The sequence below is a fragment of the Micropterus salmoides genome, unplaced genomic scaffold (genome assembly GCF_014851395.1).
Source record: "Micropterus salmoides isolate LMB-PRFRI ecotype aquatic unplaced genomic scaffold, ASM1485139v1 Ms_hic_scaffold_13, whole genome shotgun sequence".
NCBI classification, from domain to species: domain Eukaryota; kingdom Metazoa; phylum Chordata; class Actinopteri; order Centrarchiformes; family Centrarchidae; genus Micropterus; species Micropterus salmoides.
The window spans coordinates 31,371,950-31,391,980 of record NW_024040374.1 but is presented as its reverse complement, the minus strand read 5'-3'; the positions used below and the strand labels follow the sequence as shown (position 1 = coordinate 31,391,980).

The 20,031-nt window shown below is 41.4% G+C and overlaps 1 protein-coding gene across 8 annotated transcripts in view; it reads left to right on the top strand.

The window, feature by feature from the left end:
• Positions 1 to 20,031, top strand: part of mcf2l2 (MCF.2 cell line derived transforming sequence-like 2) — a 129,097-nt gene that overhangs the window by 72,403 nt on the left and 36,663 nt on the right. For all 8 annotated transcript variants that reach the window (XR_005444154.1, XR_005444155.1, XR_005444156.1 and 5 more), the window contains exons 16-21: positions 3,885 to 3,951; positions 12,128 to 12,243; positions 16,228 to 16,297; positions 17,435 to 17,527; positions 17,836 to 17,928; positions 19,579 to 19,701. Coding sequence is in view for 5 of the 8 variants with exons in the window: in XM_038716844.1 (XP_038572772.1) it covers positions 3,885 to 3,951; positions 12,128 to 12,243; positions 16,228 to 16,297; positions 17,435 to 17,527; positions 17,836 to 17,928; positions 19,579 to 19,701 (562 nt within the window). In the remaining 3 variants the exon portion in view is untranslated. The remainder of the gene's footprint in view (positions 1 to 3,884; positions 3,952 to 12,127; positions 12,244 to 16,227; positions 16,298 to 17,434; positions 17,528 to 17,835; positions 17,929 to 19,578; positions 19,702 to 20,031) is intronic.

Below are 20,031 nucleotides of genomic sequence, written 5' to 3'. Positions count from 1 at the left end.
TACGTTTCCAGTCAGGAAGCCACAGGAATTTGGGCTTTTCAGCCGTTCACCAGCGTGAAGATGTGAGATGACCCTTTCAGGTTCTCTTTGATGTTGAACCTGCTCCACCGATAGACAGGAGTGTGTGTCTTCACTTTTTTTTCAGCAACAATGATATAAACTACAGTCTGTTGTGAATTATTTTAGAGCATTATAGCCTAAATTGTTGTCATTAATTACACGAGCGATGGTGGTCTACATTGTCATCATTTAAAGTGTTATTTTATAGTGTAAAGTTAGGATCACAGTGTTAAAACGGCTCAGCAGTAGCACAGTGAGATCATCAAGGCATCATCAAAAACACCAGCAAAGGAAAATGTAGAAGCAGAATTAGTGAAAATTGTGTTACAAAACATGCATATAGTCCATCACAGTAAGAATGTCATGTCTCCAGCACACAACACAAAAGACACCAGCTTATTCCACAAAGTCCGGTTATGGTTAAAATAGCATGATCAGCAGAAGCCATGCCTAGGACACAGAGAGGGGGAACAGTGCAGAGAAACAGTCAAGAAACAGTCATCAGTGATTATCCTTAATTCATAATTTTTAATCATTTTATTATCCTTAATTAGTATTAATCATTAATCATTCTTAGTCAGTTTATTAATAAGCTTTACTTTTTAATCTTTTTACCTGGATGTGCCTTGTCTTTACCTACAAATTCTGAACTGTAGAAACAAGCTCACTGTGGTTAAGATCCTTGAGTGGGAGCATTGACTGCAGACACCGAGACCATGCACGCCTTGTTCAACTGTTATCTACTGTAGATTTATGACTGCAGGAGAGGCTGCAGGTGTTCAAAATCTGCTGTGACAAGTGCATGCCTCGTTCTGCTGTTATCTACTGTTGTTATGACTACATGAAGAACTGTTGATGTATTAAGGCCCGTTTATACTCCTGCGTAGGGTCTACGTGTGTAGCCTTAGGCGTAGGTACGCACGTAGCCATGCATTTATACTTGTGCTTAGGTGTTTCCGTCATTCTGCAATTACACCCCCAAACGCTAGTCGGCAGTAGCGCTACAGCGTCCACTGTGTTGAGTTTTGCCGGCTGAGCAGGCTAACTTCCGGTTTAGTGCTCCGCTAACGTAAATGGGGGTGTAGCCTTTTCAAATGTTACCGACCGAATGGATCACATTCTGATAGCGAAACGAGTCATTTCGCTCGTGTTGTGACGGTCAAATATATTGATTCAATGTGTTACAGCCGCCGTTTTGGCCGCTAGTAAATGTTACTTCAAAGCGCGGGGTACTTCTGGTCCATTCGGAGGCATTGCGAGGCTACCTAGCCGACCAATCACAGAGCTTATGGTCCGTGTCGACTCAACGTGTATTTACATTTCTGAGGAGGTGCACATCAGGCGATGGCGTAGCCCCGTAGCCTATGCCATCACCTACGCCGTTGATTTGACGCAGAAGTATAAATTGCACTTTAGTCTACTGATATAAAGACAACATGTTTAATTACTAATTAAGGGTTTGATTGTCAACTTCTGACCTCTGATTATTACAGCCTGTGTGAACTTTGACTAAGCTTGCTGAAGGAATGTATGATGACAGAAAAAGCGACAGAGGCTTACTAAAATCCCGTCAGATAGTGGATGACAAAAAAAACGTCAGATGCTTTACGAAAACGCATCAGAGATGATAAGCAGATTGCAGAAAATTGCCACCATAACATCAAGATTGTTGTAAGAAACCAAGCATTAATGAAGGATACAGCATTACATGTTATTCTTGTATTTATTTTTTAAGAAATATAATTGTGTGTCCAATTATGCATGCATAACTTTAAAAAAAAATACAGTGAGACTGAAGTTGAAATGTAATTGGTGAACTTATCCAGTAGTAAAATATATAGAAAGTCAACAATACAGTAATAAATGACTTTGAATTTTGGAATAAACTCTTTTGCACCGACTCTTGACCGTCTCCAGAGAAGTTTTTGACTGCAAATTTATTGACTATAATAGAAAGTTAATGGAGTATTTTTTGACAAAGTTTATAAAGCTGGTGAAGGTGGGGACCAGGAGTAACTGGCCCAGCCTGGTCGTACATCTGACCCAACAAGTTCCCTCCAAAAGTATAGGAATGGTAAGGAAAGTTCCTTTGTTTCTGTTGTTCACTGAAGACATTTGGGTTAAAGATCAAAAGATAAATATGAGACAAGAGTTCAGAATTTCAGCTCTCATTTCTTGGTATTCACATCTAGATGTGTTAAACAACTGAGGACATATCACCCATTTTCCAAGTGAGCAAAACTACAAACATTTCCTGTTAAAGAAGATAAACCAACATGAAGACCAGAGAGCTGTCTATGGGAGAAAAGCAAGGCATTGTCAAGCTGAGGAAAGAAGGAAAATCAACCAGAGCCATTGGACAAACATTGTACATAGCAAGCACAGTAATTTGGAATGTCCTGAAAAAGATTGAAACTACTGGTGTACTGAGCAACAGATGTCAAACAGGTCGGCCAAAGAAAACAACAGTAGTTGATGACAGAAGTAACGTGAGAGCTGTGAAGAAAACCCCCAGAACATCAGGAAGTGACATCAGCAAAAACCTCCACAGTGCAGGGTGAAGGTATCACAATCCACTGTTGGAAGAAGACTCAGAGAGCAGAAATATAGAGGCCACACCACAAGATGCAAACCACTCATCAGCAGGAAGAATCAGAAGGCCAGAATTAAATTAGTAAAGAAGTACAGAGATGAGCCGCAAACGTTCTGGAACACAATCTTATGGACTGATGAGACCAAGATTAATCTCTAGCAAAGTGATGGAAAGGCCAAAGTGTGGAGAAAGAAAGGAAGTGCTTATGATCCGAAGCATCCAAGCTCATCTGTGAAGCATGGTGGAGGTAATGTCATGGCTTGGTCGTGCATGGCTGCTTCTGGAACAGGCTCAGTAATATTTATTGATGATGGAACTGATGATGGTAGCAGCAGAATGAATTCACAAGTGGACAGAAACATTTTGTCTGCCAATTTACGGAGAAATGCATTGAAACTAATGGGGAGGAAGTTTATCATGCAGCAGGACAATGACCCAAAGCACACTGCCAACAAAACAAAGGACTTCATCAGAGGAAAAAGTGGAAGGTTTTAGACCAGCCAAGTCAATCACCTGACCATAACACAATAGAGCTGCATTTCACTTCCTTAAGAGGAGACTGAAGGGAGAAATACCCCGAAACAAACAAGAACTGAAAGAAGCTGTGGTAAAAGCCTGGAATAGCATCACAAATGAAGAATGCAACAGTTTGGTGATGTCGATGGGTCGCAGGCTTGAGGCAGTTATTGCAAGCAAGGGTTAGGCCACCAAATATTAAATGTTGTTCCAATACTTTTGCTCACCTAAGAATGCTGTGGTCTAATACAAACGGTGATATGTCATGAGTTGAACACATCAAGATGTGAATACCAGGAAATAAAAGCTGAAATCTTTGTCTCATACTCATCTTTTGATCTTTTGAACCCAAATGTCTTTAATGAACAACAAAAACAAAGGAATTTGCCTTACCGTTCCAATACCTTTGGAGGGGACTGTACATACATTCTTCACACACACATTTTGACATGCAGACCAGAGGAGCTGGGGATTGATCATCTTCTTCCACTGATCTTATGATTAGTGGGCGACCCTCTATGCCTCTAAGCCACAGCTGTCCCCTAAATTGATGGAGTACTCATTAAAGGCTGTGTTGCTGGTTTGTCAGCTTGGAAAGACACCCCATCAGAGCAATGGATGGATGAATGGATGAATGGTTTTGGGGGAAAGGTCTGACAGAAGGGTTTCATTTTCTCTGCGTTAGAAATCACTATTCTTTCCTCTTTTTCTGCAGACACATCATGACTGAGCTGATTGAAACAGAGAGGCTATATGTGGAGGAACTGCAAAGCATCATGGAGGTACGGGGCGCCAGCTGTCTTTTACATTGCTTCATGACTAACTTACATTCAAAACATTTGTAATTGTTCACTGTTCAGTTGGATTTGTCTCTGCTCTGCAGCTTGAGAAGCAAAGCTCGTGAAACAAACAATCTCTGCTCGGACTGTAATACTGTTTTTGCATGTTAAACAATAGTTGACTAATTGAAGGATCAATCTGGTTACATACCACTTGGGTCTTATTTTGATAGTTTTGGCCATTGGTTAAGATTCTCTCCTGGCTGTTTTCGCATGACAAGAAACTGAGGGAATATTAGTGATATTTCATTTTTGATCACTTTTGGTTTTACCTCCATATAAAGTTGTTCAGATAATCTGGCTAAATGGGTCGATTATTTAAAACCTGTCTAGTTGTCTGACTGTAATATCTCCTGTCAGACTTTAAAACAGTAACACAAGTAAGACCCTAGTTGTAATTAACCAGAATTATTTTATTTCCTTTAATGATCCAGTTATTTGTCAGTCAATATTAAACATGTCCAAAATAGGAATTAGGGTTAAATTGATAATTAAATATATGCATATCTATACAGTATGTACACATACAGTAGCTGTCAGTAAAAGCCCGTTACCTTTGTTTTCTCTAAAGTCTACCAATCAGATTAAGAAAGGTAGGTCACACCCAGCACTCATGAACCACATGAAGTAAGAAAAACACCTTTGTGCTAGTTTTATTATTTACCATTATCTGGCATTCAATGGGTGTTTCATGTTTTTTGACAAAGAAGAATCTTCCCAACTCATAAAGCAGCAAGAGAACCTGAGACATCCTGACTTATAGTACCTGGTATGGATCCATCTCCACTGGAACACTACATATAATGTTAGATAGATAGATAGATAGATAGATAGATAGATAGATAGATAGTGTGGTAGGAATTGTGTGTTTAAATAAACAGTTCAGGCAAACACTTGTCTTTCTGTGAATTTTATTCAAGTCTTCTGCAGAAGGACTCACAGCAAAACACATACATGTATGCTCGAATGAGTGAGGAGAGCTCCGTGAGCCTGTTATTTATCCAGGTTTAGGGTCAATCATATCATCCCACACACATTGTCCCTGAAGTCTGGATACCACAGAGAACAGAGATATTTTGACTGTTACGTTTACACAGATTCAGTGCCACATCACAGATGAGTCTCCCTGAGTCCAGGGTTACATGCAAAATGTTTGGAATTCCCATTACATTACTCCCTTTTAGCATTTTATGCTAACCAAACATAAGAATACAAACATATTATTAACCTTACTTGCAGAGTAGGTGATTAGGTAAGAATATAAGAAATAGACAATATAAGAATATAAGGGAATAAAAATATAATGTAAGAAATGCAAAAATGTGAGAATATAAGACACAATACACACTTGTAATTATGCAAAATGTGGAATTTCATTATATTTGCAAAGACTAATGATTCAGAATATAGCTAAGAAACTTAGAAATGATTCAGATTAAACTTCATTTTCATCCCCACTGAAAGGTGGGATCCACTCCATCGAATCGGTGGGTGCAGTATGTAATTGCATATACTGACCCATAGATGATTTAATAGCTGTAGCAATCATAGATCTAGCACAAGGGATCACACAGCATGTCAGGAGGAGGAAAGCACCGAGAATGACAAACAGTGGGGTCAACATTTTAAACAACATATTCTTCCATCCGCCTGTTGTCAGCCACGACCACATGTCCCATCCCCCAGAGTCCTGCGAGTCCTGACTCTTCTCCTCGTGCAGTAGATCATTCAGGCGGGAGACAACATGAGTCATGTTGTCCGAGACATCTGGGATGTATGTACAACAGTCTGCTCCAATTATGTGGCAAACTCCGCCTTGAGTCGCCAGCATCGGGTCCAGTGCCATTCTGTTCATCTCTGGCATCATATCTGATCAGTTGTGACACCTTGCCTACCCCTGTAATCAGTGTGCCCATGGTGAGTGTTAGTGATTCTAGGTGATCTCAGAGACCTCCACTCCCCTCCCTCCCTAGGAACACAAGGCAGGGGAAAGCTCAGCTCACTCACTGATCTCCATCTTCACCTGGTCTGAGGCCTTTTGGTTGCTTTGGCCCTCGTTTGCAGTAAGTGGCGTGAATCCAAGTTGCTCTTTCAGCTACTTTTACTGCTGTTTCTGTTGTTAGCAGGATCTGAAATGGCCCAGTCCACCTGCGAGCCCACTAATGCTTTCTCCTTAAGTCCTTTACCACGATCCAGTCCCCTGGCTCCAGATCATGCAGTTTCTTTTCGGCAGCTTTTGGGATGGTGTTTTTGACCTGCATGTGAATTTCAGAAAGCACAGAGGACAAATTAGCACAATATCTCAGCATTTCATCCTCACATTGGCTGGTATCAGGGAGTTGTCTTCTAGCTGGCCCAATCCCCGTGTTCAATGGTCTGCCAAATAGGACTTCAAAAGGACTGAGACCCCCTCTGCCCCTCATCCGGCTTCTCATGTGCATTAAAACGATCAGCAAGCTGGATGCTAAGCGCAATGTTGCCTGAGATCAATCCCCATATCCTCCCCTACACTCTTCAGTGCTGTGCTAATGGAAGGTGTGCCATTATCACTGGAGGTCTTAGTTGGGATTCCCCAGCGAGGAATGATCCGGCTTATCAAAGCTTTTGCAACTGCTGCTGCATCCTGTTTAGATGTTAGAAATGCCTCTACCCATTTAGAGAACATATCTACCATGATAAGACAATATTTCTTCCCCTGTGACAGTGTCAGTTGAATGAAGTCCATTTGCAGATGCTCAAATGGTTTGTCTGGGGGTGGGTTTGCCACCTGTGAGATCTGAATCAGCCGCCACACATTGTTAGTTGCACAAATCATGCAACTTTGAGAAAATTTCTGGGAGAGTTGTAGAACCCCTTTGTGAACCAGTATCTGTTTAGTTCCTGTGTCATACTCCCTTTTATGATGATACATGGTCTTTACCGTGTGTCAACTTAGCATAATAAGGAAACAGATACTTAGGCAGGCACGGCTTCCCATCAGGCCCATACCACACTTTGTCAGAAAATGTGCAGCCTGCTTTCTTCCAAACAGCTCTCTCCTATGGACCTGCTCTCGCCTGTAATTCCTGCAAATCAGCAGTAGAAGTCAATGGTGGGTCAGGTAAAACAGTACATTGGGTGGTTAGTGTGTGTTTTGCTGCAGCTTTTGCTGCAAGGTCAGCTCTGGCATTTCCCTGTGAGATAGGATTGTTAGTGTGAGTGTCACAGTTACACACAGCAATAATTTTGGGCAACAGCACAGCATCAAGTAGGTCAGCAACCAGTGTGTGATGAGCAATAGGTTTGCCTGTGGATGTTAAAAACTTCCTGTTTGCCCACAATCTCCCAAAACCATGAATAACACCCCAAGAATAACGGCTGTCTGTAAAAATATTTACAGTTTTGTCCTTTGCATATTTACATGCTTCTGTCAGTGCAAACTCTGCTGCTTGCGCAGAATAGTTTGAAGCTACTAGTAGTTACTGCAAAACCTGCTCTATGTTTACCAGTTGCTGGATCATGTGATGCTGAGCCGTCCACAAACAACTTCATGTCTGGGTTTGTTAGAGGAGTCTCCTGCAAGTCTGCCCTTGGAGAGCAGGCTTCTGTTATGACTGTAACACAATCATGCGGCTGTCCTTCACCTGGAGTTGGGAGGAGAGTAGCAGGATTCAGTACAGTGCAGTAATGTTAGATATATCAAGCAACACGGTCTTGTATCTCACCCACCTGGCTGTGGAGCGATGAGATGTTTTTTTGTTCAAGCAAAATCATTGACACAGCATGTGGAACCAGCAATGTCAAGTCTGAATAACCCACAATGTCACGTGATGCCATGGCTGCTTTTTCAGCAGCCGCCACAGCTCTCAGGCAGTTTGGCAGCCCTGCTGGTCCAGTTTGGATGAAAAATAAGCTACAGGTCTCAGTCGTCCCCCATGGTCTTGTAGTAGTACTGAGGTCATGTACCCTCCCTTTTCGTCAACAGTCTGTGTGAAAGGTTTGTTACAGTCGGGAAGACCCAGGGTCGGTGGAGACTGAAGAGCCAGCTTTAAATCAACAAAAAATCTCAGGCCTTCCCCATGTGCGGTTTCTGCCCATGGTGCCTTAATGTGAGCACTGTCATCCATAAAAAGTTAATTTACCTGTTTTTTTGCCTCTCATTTTAGGGTGGTCTAAAATGCTTCAATTTGCTTTTGGGTGAGAGGGCTCTTCTTTTTCCCTTTTGCAGTGATCACATGACCCAAAACAGACTGCAGTTTAGATCTGCTAGCTTCATGGTCATCATCAGGAAGGTGTTTGCCATGACTTTTTTTTAAATCTCTTAGAGGGCTTTATCTCATGGTTATCAAATTTGACATCAGAAAATCTGTTCCTAGAACCTCATTCACTACAAAGAAAATATTTTACAATGTACCTGTAGACTTTGAAAGTCAACATTTTGCATCTGATGTCTTTCCCCATCCACCGGCCTCACAGCATGTTTTCACCCAGGGTCCTAAATCCTCCCACCTGTCATGTATAGCTTTGACCAGAGGGACATGAGGAACTGAGTTAGGAATCTGAAACAGAGTTTTGCAGTGTGGGTCATTCACAACAACAGAAATAGCACATCTGTTATTGCTCCAATACAACCAGTTCAGTCTCAGTGAGTTCTTATCTCTATGTTTTCTGAACCATTGTTTCTCAAAGGTCGTATCAGCACCAAGATGTGTGTGTGACCTGCAGCCCAGTTCTTGTGGGGACATGAAGTCTGTGTTATTGAAAAGTGTCTCGACTTTCGCGATTAAAGAATGATTAACTGAGTTCACTGCTGCGGCATCTTCCACTAACAATCACATAGCAACTCCCTTTGACTCTGTTTAACAAACTGTGATGCCATGTCAGAAATTCTGGCCACCACAACCTCCTTGGGAGTGGAAATCAGAATTATGCCCAACAAACACATCAAATCAAGCGAGGAGATTCACAGGGCAATGGTCTGACAGCAAAAAAGAATGTTTGAAATGCTTTTCAATCTCCTCACCGCATGTTAAAGGTGCTGTGAATCTCTCCACCAGAGGTTTCCCTGAAACCCCCACTGTCCTGAGACCTCCAGCGCTCATTTTTGGAGAAGTTTGAAATTCTTGACTTCTAATGAGTGATTCTGTGGCTCCTGAGTCAACTAGAAATCTGATATCTTTCCCTGCCACATTGATATGCGCATATCCGTTGATAGCCCATTTAGCATATATCCCTCATGTATTTTATCAGTTTCCTGTCTCTGCTCAAGATACACAATAGCCTCATTTATCAAAGTCTGCATGTCTGCTTCTGTTTTAACGTATGTGTGTGTGTCTGTGTCAGTGTCTGTGTGGGTGCTCTCATGTGATTCATGTGCAGGTTGCTCTGTCATCTCAGTTCCAGTCTCCAAACCTTCCTTCCCTGGCCTCGGTTTCCCCCCCTGCTAGTCAGTCAGCCATCTGTCCTATGTTAGCCTCTGGGCAGTCTCGGGCCCAATGTCCTTGCTTTTTGCAGATGTAACAAGCATCAGATCTGCCACGGACTCTGCCTCTGACTCCTCGACCCCGACCTCTGTCCCGTCCTCTGCCTTTTCTGTGATGTTGTTGCAGCTGTGCCATTTGCAGCCTGTTTTTCTGCTGCTCTCTGTCATCCTTTTTGTCCAGGAGGAACTCCTCCGCATGTACATGTCTTTGAACAATCTCCAGGTGACCATGTTGCCATGTCAAACTGTTGCGTTTCACCATCTTAGCGATCTCCGGCCTCAGGCCGGTGAGAAAGTTGTTTCTGAGAGTTGCCTCCCATGGGGTGGTCATGTGATGGTCCCATCACAGCCGGCTTTAACAAACCGCTGTGTGTTTCATGAAGGTCAGCGAGGGCTGGACGGCTCCCCGTAAGGTGGTGTGGTTGCTCCCCCTCCCACAGCTCGTCCTGCAGGTAGATGGGTTTAACCACATGTTTCTCCTCCACTGCCTGTCCGCTTGACAGTGGCTGAGCTGATGCTTCCGCTCCAGCTGCAGGTTGATCAGTAGGTGGAGCAGGGATTGGACGAGGTGGCCGTGGGGGAACCGAGTCCAGGTCCGGATCTAGTTTGACACACTGAGATGCAGAATTGTTAGAGGGGTCAGTCCCTGCCCGTAATTTTCTGTCCCCTGTGGCTCGCCTCTCTCAGCCATGCTGAATATGCGGCCCAGTTAGCTTTAAAGGTTTTTCTCTCCCTCTCCTTTTTCTCTAACTGAACCCTCAGAGCATCTAACTGTCTCAGGCTGAAGCTGCCAGTCGCTGGAAAACCACACTGCTTAACCCACAAGTCCAGCTGGTCAATACTGCCCAAACCATAATTAGTCGTCATGTAATTAATTTTTAGTTTTTTATTAGTTTTTTGAACCCATTTTCCTTCGGTTGTTTTATAAATAGCCCTTAATTCCCAGAAAGTAATAAAGAATTTACCTTCTATTTTGTCTTTTAAAATTTAGAATTAGGTGCCTCTTTTGTTTTAAATTTGGGAGGCTTGTTTAAGTCTTGTGGTATGAGGACCTTACCTTGAAGCCGGGCGCCTGGGAAAAGTTCATTCTATCTATATTAAATAAATAAATCGATATTACCTCTAAATACTTACATGTTGCTATTAAATGTTAACAAAGCTACTAGTCTTAGGAAATCCTGTTTAGAAAAAGCCTTTGTTCAACATTCACAGGGTTTGTCAGTTTTTTTATTTATTTTTTCTCAGAAGCAGTTCATTCACACAAGGCTGTTTTCAATTCTCACTCAATTTTTTTTCATATGCAATCCAGTCATGTATCTGTAGTAAACACATTCAGCAGTCAACAATACTGTATGTTTACTTTGTATTCCCCTAGAATAGCAACCTTAAGTAAAATAATCTGAAATATTTATATATTTTTTTTCCCCAAAAAAATTCTTATTAGAGTCTTATGACTCACAAACCCCTACTTTACTGTGGGTCCCAGACCCAAAAGAACTGGTGCAACAGCAGGTCCCAGACCTATAAGAAATCCACTGCCCCCCAGTGATTTCTTGACTATAGTACCTTTAACACAAAGCTTTGCCGATTCACACAGCGGCCCCGGGCCTGCCCTGCTGACACGTCTGTCACGCGCACCCTGAGAGGCAGCGAGAATCGTTCCACTTGAACAGTCTACTCACCAAAAAGAGAGTGTTGCCAGCCACCAGGTTCTTTGTGGATCACAGCAGTGAGGAGCCTCAGACACTCAGGTGTCAGGCCCTCAATGTCTCACAAGTATTTTGGAGGGGAGGTTTGAAGTCCCAGAGTCTCAGACTCCGGCCGTACGGTTTTTCACCTGCAGCTCCGAATGTCCGAGTCCTCTCACGCGTGTGACCAGCCGACAACGCCAAAATTGTGGTGGGAATTGCGTGTTTAAATAAACAGCTCAGGCAAACACTTGTCTTTCTGTGAATTTTATTCAAGTCTTCTGCAGAAGGACTCACAGCAAAACACATACGCCGTGTACATGTATCCTCGAATGAGTGAGGAGAGCTCCGTGAGCCTGTTATTTATCCAGCTTTCGGGTCAATCATATCATCCCACAGAGACACATTGTCCCTGAAGTCTGGATAACACAGAGAACAGAGATATTTTGACTATTACGTTTACACAGATTCAGTGCCACATCACAGATGAGTCTCCCTGAGTCCAGGGTTACATGCAATATGTTTGGAATTCCCTTTACAATAGATAGATAGATAGATAGATAGATAGATAGATAGATAGATAGGTAGATAGATAGATAGGTAGATAGATAGAGTTGTTCTTTTCCTTATAATTCCTGCCTTCAGACTTCTATCAGTATATGAACTTGATTTGATCTCCTGGGTATAATGGGTCTAATCAATTTTCTGTTGGTTTATATGTGCACATAAGGTTAAACTCCAGCAGGAATGCACTGATTCTGACTGTACTGATTACATGAAACAGTGCATGGTGTGTTAGTGCACCTTAGTCTATAATTCATGAGTGTTAATCTGTGGATTGAGTTAGACATTGGAAATAGTCAGAGGTTAAAATCTCTGTTTCTCTCATTGTGCCGTGCCAGTTAATTTATGGCAAAATCTGCTATCTTTTTCTTCTTCATTGTTTCACCATTTTCCCCTTCCTCCCCAGGGTTATTTTGCAGAGCTGGATAACTCAGAACTCAGCCACCTCATCCCCCCGTCTCTGGAGAACAAAAGGAATGTGCTATTTGGCAATCTGCCAGAGATATATGAATTTCACAACAGGTAGGTGAAATGCATTCTGTATATTGCCCTGCCATGTACTCTACTGTATCTACGAAACACTGATTTCAACAAGGCTGACCACAGGATAAAATGGCATATGGAGGAGTGAGAAACCACTCCACACTAGATTAGGGACAGAACCATGTGCTTGTCACATAAGGTGATAAGGTGGTAGCACATATCTATCTCTCTTCTGTCAATCTAAAAGCCAACTATGAAGTTACGTATTACAGTGGCAGCAATAATTTAGTAAAAAGTCAGGTGTGTGTTGTTCTTTTGTGTGTTGAATGGTCAACAAAATCATTTTTTTCAGTATACTGTATCTGCTTATTTTTCTTTATTTTTAAGTTTTAAACATTTACACTTTTTTAAATTATTATTTACATATGGCCTTTATTTGATATAATTATGCAGGTGAAAGTAAAGTGATAAATATTTGTTGTCAGTCCACTTAGGGCCTGTTTTACTAAAGGTTTGTAAGTAAAAACGTGTGCAAACTTGATATCACCAACAAATTAGCATGTAAGCTGATCTACTATCGGTGCACCCAGAATGACGTCTTTCAAAAGTGCAAGATAGCACCTGTTGTTCATTTACTACTTTTGCCTTAATGAATATAATAATATATTTGGGGCGTTTAAATTTTATTGTGAAAAGTAATGGGAGGGTAACATGCAAATACATTTATTTACTACACGCAATGTGATCTAACATGCCTAAAAGCAATTTCATGTGAGTGCAACAGCATCTGTATTTAATACATTTGAGAGGAAGGTGCAAAACCACAGTATTGCATTAGAAAAGGTTGATGGAAACGACAAAACTCGAAAAAATTCGCAAATTCGCAAAACAGTTTTGAAAAAGAGTAAAAGCGCTAAATGGGAGATAATAAGTTCTGACGTGGCGAACTTGTAACTCACGACTGATCAACTGTTTCTGCTGTCGGCGTCTTGCCCAGTTGTGCAGAGTTCTGCATGCCTGCCGAGAATTTCATGCACATTCGCGGCTGGTAACGCTCATTTGTGCTGAGAAAAGAGGAGGAAGCAAATCTCGGCAGGTAGCCTTCATCATCTGTTCTGCCGAATTCTGCATTTACCTCTTAAAGGTCCTTTTCAGATACTTTGCTCTGCACACTGATCAAACGGGGTTATCACTGCATATTTTTGCTGAATGCTACTCTACTGTGTAAGGAAATATCAACAACTCTAAACGTTCTTAAAATACATACTTCGAATGATTTATCACCATTGCCGAACCCCACAAAGAATATTATAGCGTTTAAAAGCATTATTTGGAGGTGCATGCAATTCTCGGTATAACACCGGATATTCCCACAACGTGCGGAGACATGGCTGCAACTTGCTCGCTTGAAACACATTTCTGAGGACCTTTCTCCATTTTTCTAAGATCAGTGACCATCAGGTTCATGCGACTGGTTTTGTTACTGGTGTGGAACCCATACATCTTGTTTATTAGCCATGTGTAACATCAACTACTGACGTAACGACGGGGGTACAGGGACAGGGACAGGAGATCGCAGGGCGACCGAGCACGGTGCGGACGGTCGGTGATTGTTCCCTCTGGCTGGATGAAGCTCGATCTGCTGGCATTTCCTCGCGTCTGGGTCATTCCAGCATACTGTAGCTGTTTCTGCTGGGGTTTCCCAAAGCAGTTTTTCAGGTGTGCTGTCCCAAGTACTTAGTGCAATCTCAGACAGGAGGTGCAGGTACAGACGATTTCCACATACTCGGGACGCACTGAATTAAACAAACTAAGATTTTTACGCAGTGGCTGCATCCCCTCCCGACTCTCCATGGCAGAAACCATTAAACCATGCAAAATCCTCATTTAAATACTGCCACCTCCACTGTGTTTGCAGCTGTTGTGTAAATGTGCAATATTTTAGAATGCACACGCAATTTAGGAAATGTTAGTAAATCCGGCCCTTAGTGTTCCACCCTCTGTGAGTTCAAGTCTTCCTAGCAATTGAACATTACAATTAAAATATGTTATTTAAATCATGGGAGGAATGGCAAATACACTGTCAGGATGGTGCATCTCTGTGACTTCCACATGATCTCCCTGCTGTTGAAAGCATGCTTTATGTTCCATATATACAAAGTGCTTTGTGACCCTGGGACTACAACCAAGATCACTGATAATGTAGTACAAACTGACTAAATTGTATTACATAATTAGATACAGAGGGAGTGTTTACATTATCAACCATCATTGCTGTGTGTGTCAAATGTGCAATGCTTCAAATAAATAAGCTCTGTATCTTTACTGATATGAGACGCTAGTCATACTAGTGTATATCTTATTTCACCTTTGCTCTAGCAGCACTGTCAGTTTTTGTTTCTTTGCACCTAGCATGACTACTGTCTGTGTGGGATGTGTCCAGACTGCAGAGTAATCAGTTCAGAGATGTTGTTTTTATTACACACTGACCAAACTGACCTCTTCGGGAAAAATCCCACTTACCTAGTGGTATGCAAATAACTGTGGATTTATGTCACCCTTGATTGTAGGTACTAGGCTATTCGTCTGTGCTTGCTGACATTTCCAGACTACATTTGAGCAGACAGTCACTCTATTTAATCCATTTTTTACAAATTTGTTCTTAAGCATTGTGCATGGATAATAAGAGAGAAACCAGCTATCTCACTCATGGCGCCTGAGCAACGGAGCAAGTGGAGCAAATGCATCCCCATTACTCAATTAGGGAGAGCAAAGTTATGATCCATCTCACCCCGGAGAGAACCTGTTCCAGCTTCTCCTCTCTGGTAGGCGCTACAGAGCACTGTACGCCAAAACCAACAGACTCAGGAACAGTTTCTTCCCACAAACCATCACTCTGACGAACAGCTGACTCTGACTCACAATGTCAGGAACCATTCGTGTGCAATAAACCAGTAACTCTGCCACGGGTTTACTGGCTACCACTTACCAGTTATTCATCATTCTCTATTTCAGAGCTGTTCACACTGTTCATATTGTATATTGTGAACTGTACCTACCTCATGTACATAACACCACACATAATACTTATTTATTCCAGCATTCGTTGCACTCATCACACTGTGTACATGTATGCTTGTATGTGGATGTGCACCTGTATATCATATCCACCATTAAGGGTAATAATAATTTTCTCCTGAATCCTTTGCACTCTGCTCATTGCACTATTGTCTCAATCTGTCTGTTTTGTTCATAGTGTGTATATATAGGTTCTCTATACTGTAGCCTGTGTTTGATTATTATTGTATCATTGTACTAGTAAGCACATCGTGAGCATTATGCAAGAATCCATTCCTCCTATGTGCACACATCCCTGGCAATAAAGCTGATTCTGATTCCTTAAAGGCAGAGTAAATGATTCACTAGAAGGATTGGTTATTGTTTTAAACTCCCCTGCCAAACAAATACACCCCTCTCTTCTGCACCCCCCAAATTTCAAATCTCTGAGGTTTCTCCAGCATTGGAACGCCTTCATACTCTTCAGACCTTTTCTTCTTTAGCTGTTTCTCAACCATCTCTCCTTCTTCTAAGTGTGAAGGGGTCCAGCACGTTCCAATGTGCCGGTGTATAGAACTCTCTCTGCCACTGCACGAACACTAATGCCACTTGTTGCTGAAAGGCTGAAACAATGTTGTGTGGCAAGGTCCACATCACTTTTTTGATTTCTATTTTCAGAGCCAGGGCTGTGTAGCAAAACTGGATTTTATTTCAAAGCACACAAAACGCAGAGCTAGAAAACCATTAGGAAATTTTTGCTGAATTTAACAAAAGTGTGAGACGGGTGGAGCTGGAATCCGAAAGACCCAAAATCCAAATGAATGACTACAGCAACTGGACTGAAGGGATGTCCAAGTTGTTGAAGCTAGTTTAATGACTTAGTCACTTAAAGCATTAAGTAATTTGGCTTCCAGCTGGTCAAATATATATGTGTTCTTATTCTGTTTGTTCATGAATTACCTGCAGGACATTTCTAAGGGAGCTGGAAAACTTTACAGAGAAACCAGAGATGGTGGGAACCTGTTTTCTGAAAAGGGTGAGTAGCTTAGTGATGGTGTATAGTACACTTTACCAGGTACTGCACCTAAGTACAATTTTAAGGTGCTTGTATTTCCATTTAGTTACACTTTTAGTTTACACTTTCACACCACTACATTTTCAGAAAAATGAGAAACATTCTCTTATAAATAATAATAAATATATATAATATTTTTTGACCACTTTTAGTAAATTGTACTGATAATACTTGTGTATTTTCACTTCACTATTTTATATATAGTCATATTACTACTACAGTAAAATATCTGAATACACATACCATCACATCTGAGAGACTAAAGGAATAGGTTATGAAATGAGTATTTGCTTTTGTGGGTATATCTACAATGCTACAGTCAAAGGTGTCGAATTTAGAATGGAGGGTACATGTCCCTACTTATATCCAGCAACTACTGGGTTTTACCTAGCAATAAGTTTGATCAAAACAATTAAATATAAGCACTGTTGTCAGTCAGCATCTTGTTAGTGTATTTGGTACTCAAATGGTAAAGAGCTCTGCTACGCTGCCTACCTTTTTCACACCCTCAGCAACTAAAAATCTCCCATTTGGAGATGTTTTTTTTGTCCCCACCAAAAGTGACAGGAAATAGCCGCTCTTGTGTACGGAATGTGGTACACTCAGTGGCCATATTCTTAGAAGCAAGAGTATTAGAAACACCTTTCGATATAATGCAGTCAATTACAACTGCAAACTACAACCTCAATAATAGACATTTAGCTAAATAATTACCACCCTGACGGTGTGACTGAACTGAACGTTATTATTTTTATGATGGTAGAATTTATGGCCAAGCTGTTGTATTGGATTGCATTAGGATAAGGATAAGAATGTAAAAGAATGTTTTCTACAGGATGTTTTCTCGAACACATAGTTGCACAAAGTAGTAATTTGTAAACTTATTTTGTAGGAAACATGGTTAGTATACAGTGAATCCTACAGTATTTAGTAGATACTGTTAATTTCATGATGCCTTTTAATGAAAGGCACAGAATGAGTAGATGAGGTCTACCAGCTCAGGCAGTGATGGCAGATTGAGCAGCAGCTAGACTGACCGGAAACTGGTGAGAATATTTAAGGCCCCCTCTTCACTCAGAGATCCCTTTGTGTTGTCAGAAAGAAGAACTTCAGGTGTATGAGAAGTACTGTCAGAATAAACCCCGCTCTGAAGTCCTCTGGAGACAATGTGGAGACAGCTTCTTCTTTCAGGTAACACGCATACACCCAATATCAGACAACTTCTTATTCCCCATATACAGTAGCAACAAAATTTATTGTCTGACTTGTGGCGCTGTTTATGATGTTAGACTTACCATTCAGCAGGAAAACGCTGACCAACCTAACACTAGTATTTAAATCTCCTGCCAGCACTGCCATCTACACTGTTGCTGTCCCATTTTGTAACTTGTAACCATTTGTGTTTTGATATGAAAATTTTAACCACTGCAACTTTAACTCTAAGTAGGTCTGGCATGTGTCCCTTCCTGAGTGTGAATGTTTGGTGTTTGTGACAATAGGAGTGCCAGAAGAAGCTGGATCACAAACTGTCTCTGGATGCCTACCTGCTGAAGCCTGTCCAAAGGATCACCAAATACCAACTCATGCTCAAGGTACACTGCACGCATGCACATTCTGCTTCCTCCAGGTGTGTGAATACCTGACTGACTGTCCAGAGTCAATGTTAACATGAAGATGATCTTGCCCTAAAGTTAACCAAACCTCGTATCAGACCACCCAGGATATAATAATTTTATTTCAATATAGAAATAAACTTTTACATGCAAATACTTCACATACTTTTGCTTTATGTTAGTTGCAATCACAATTTATAACGTAATTGAGTATTCATTTTTTTATATTACATTTCAAGATCTCTTTTCCTCATGTATTGTATAAATAATATTTTGCAACCCAAAAAATACACAACCCCTGCGATGGACTGGCGACCTGTCCAGGGTGTACCCCGCCTTTTGCCCGATGTCAGCTGGGATTAGCTCCAGCCCCCCGCGACCCTGTACGCAGGATAAGCGGTTGATGATGGATGGATGGATGAAAAATACACAACCAGTCATGTTCATTGTTTCACTGACATTTTCAAATGTCAGATTTCATGCCCAAGTTCTGACGTAATGAAACTCCAAACATTTTAATAAGTAGCAGACAGGTAAGGCAGAATGGGTCATAATAATATCAGCCACGTTCCAATAATGAGAAATAGCCAGTTCTTGCAGATATGCAGTTACCACAAATAATTGAATAAAAATATTTTTCAAAGATGTTCCTCATAGGTTCCTCTGTGTGTGACAGTCAGCTTGACCAGCCCCAGATGGAACGCTCACAGTGTTGCACTTACTGGTGGTTTACTCCCCCAGTGTTCTGAACTTTGACACCACTCCATCTCCATAAATCCCAAAACAATGAGTTCCCAAAACAATGATTAAGGCAGCAGAAATTTACAAAACATTTAACATAGCATCAGGAATGAGCTGCTTACATGAGACAAATATACTGGATTTTAATATTAGGATTTAAATTCTTCTGAAGTCAGCATTCCATTTTTGTAGAACAGTTGCTTACTTGGATGTTCTTATTACGATACAAATTCAATAGTATTTCAAAATTCAGAAACAGAGAAACAGGATTAGCGACAACAGGCAGAACAGGTTTCAAAAACGGGTTCCTCTCAATACTGGCTGGACGTTGTGTCACCTTCTAAACATGATTTAACAATCTGGCGGGGAACAGACGTGAAGCCAGGGCTTAAAAAGCTATACTGACCATACGCAGGGGATAGGTGTGCCAGTCAAAGATTGCCTGCAGCTGTGAAGGTCACACCAAACCATGAGAACAAGCCCACAACTGCGCCCTGAAGGACAGGGAGAAAAAGAGCGAGCGAGAAAGAGAGCCAGAGAAACAAAAACCCACCAAAGCACCTCACACTCACTCAAAACAAGAAATGAAAATCAAACACACAGGCTGTCATTTCCCCGCTTGTAGAGTCGTGACATCCTCAACCTATCAGTGTTAATGATAAACTCTGCCTGGGACTCCTGTCTTCCTTCTTTCTCTTCTCTTCTTCATTAATTTTACAAATATTGACATTGTGAGTCCATGACCCCGTGACCTCACTGGTAGCTACGGGCCTGCCTCATTGTCTACATCAGTCTTGTTCTCACTTCTTTCCTATTGTTTATTTTTTCTTTTATCCTGCCTGTCTTTATTCAATCTGTCTAACCCCTTCCCTCCTAAATGTCTTCCAGGAGATGTTAAAATGCAGTAAGGGCGAGGGGACGGCCGAGTTGGAAGAGGCGTTAGCAACCATGCTGAACATCATCAAGTCTGTCAACGACTCCATGCACCAGATAGCCATCACTGGCTTTGAGGTCAGTAGAATTAATTCTTCTTCTTCATCATCATCATCATCATCATCATGTACTGTACACTGTAAAATTGAACATAAGAAATAAGGCAGCAAGCTGCACTTTTTTTAAACCTTATTTAACTATGGGGCCAGTTGGTTGTGTCAACTCAGTTTAAAAAGTTATACTGAGTGTTCAACCTCTTTGTTAAGTTTACCAAACTTACGATAAATTAAAACTCGAAAATAGACCAACTTTAGATATTAAGTTGAGCCAACAACTGTTAGTGTTATTAGCCTTTAATTTGAGTTGTATTCATCTCTCGCTCGTAAAGCAGTGACAGGTTTGATTCTC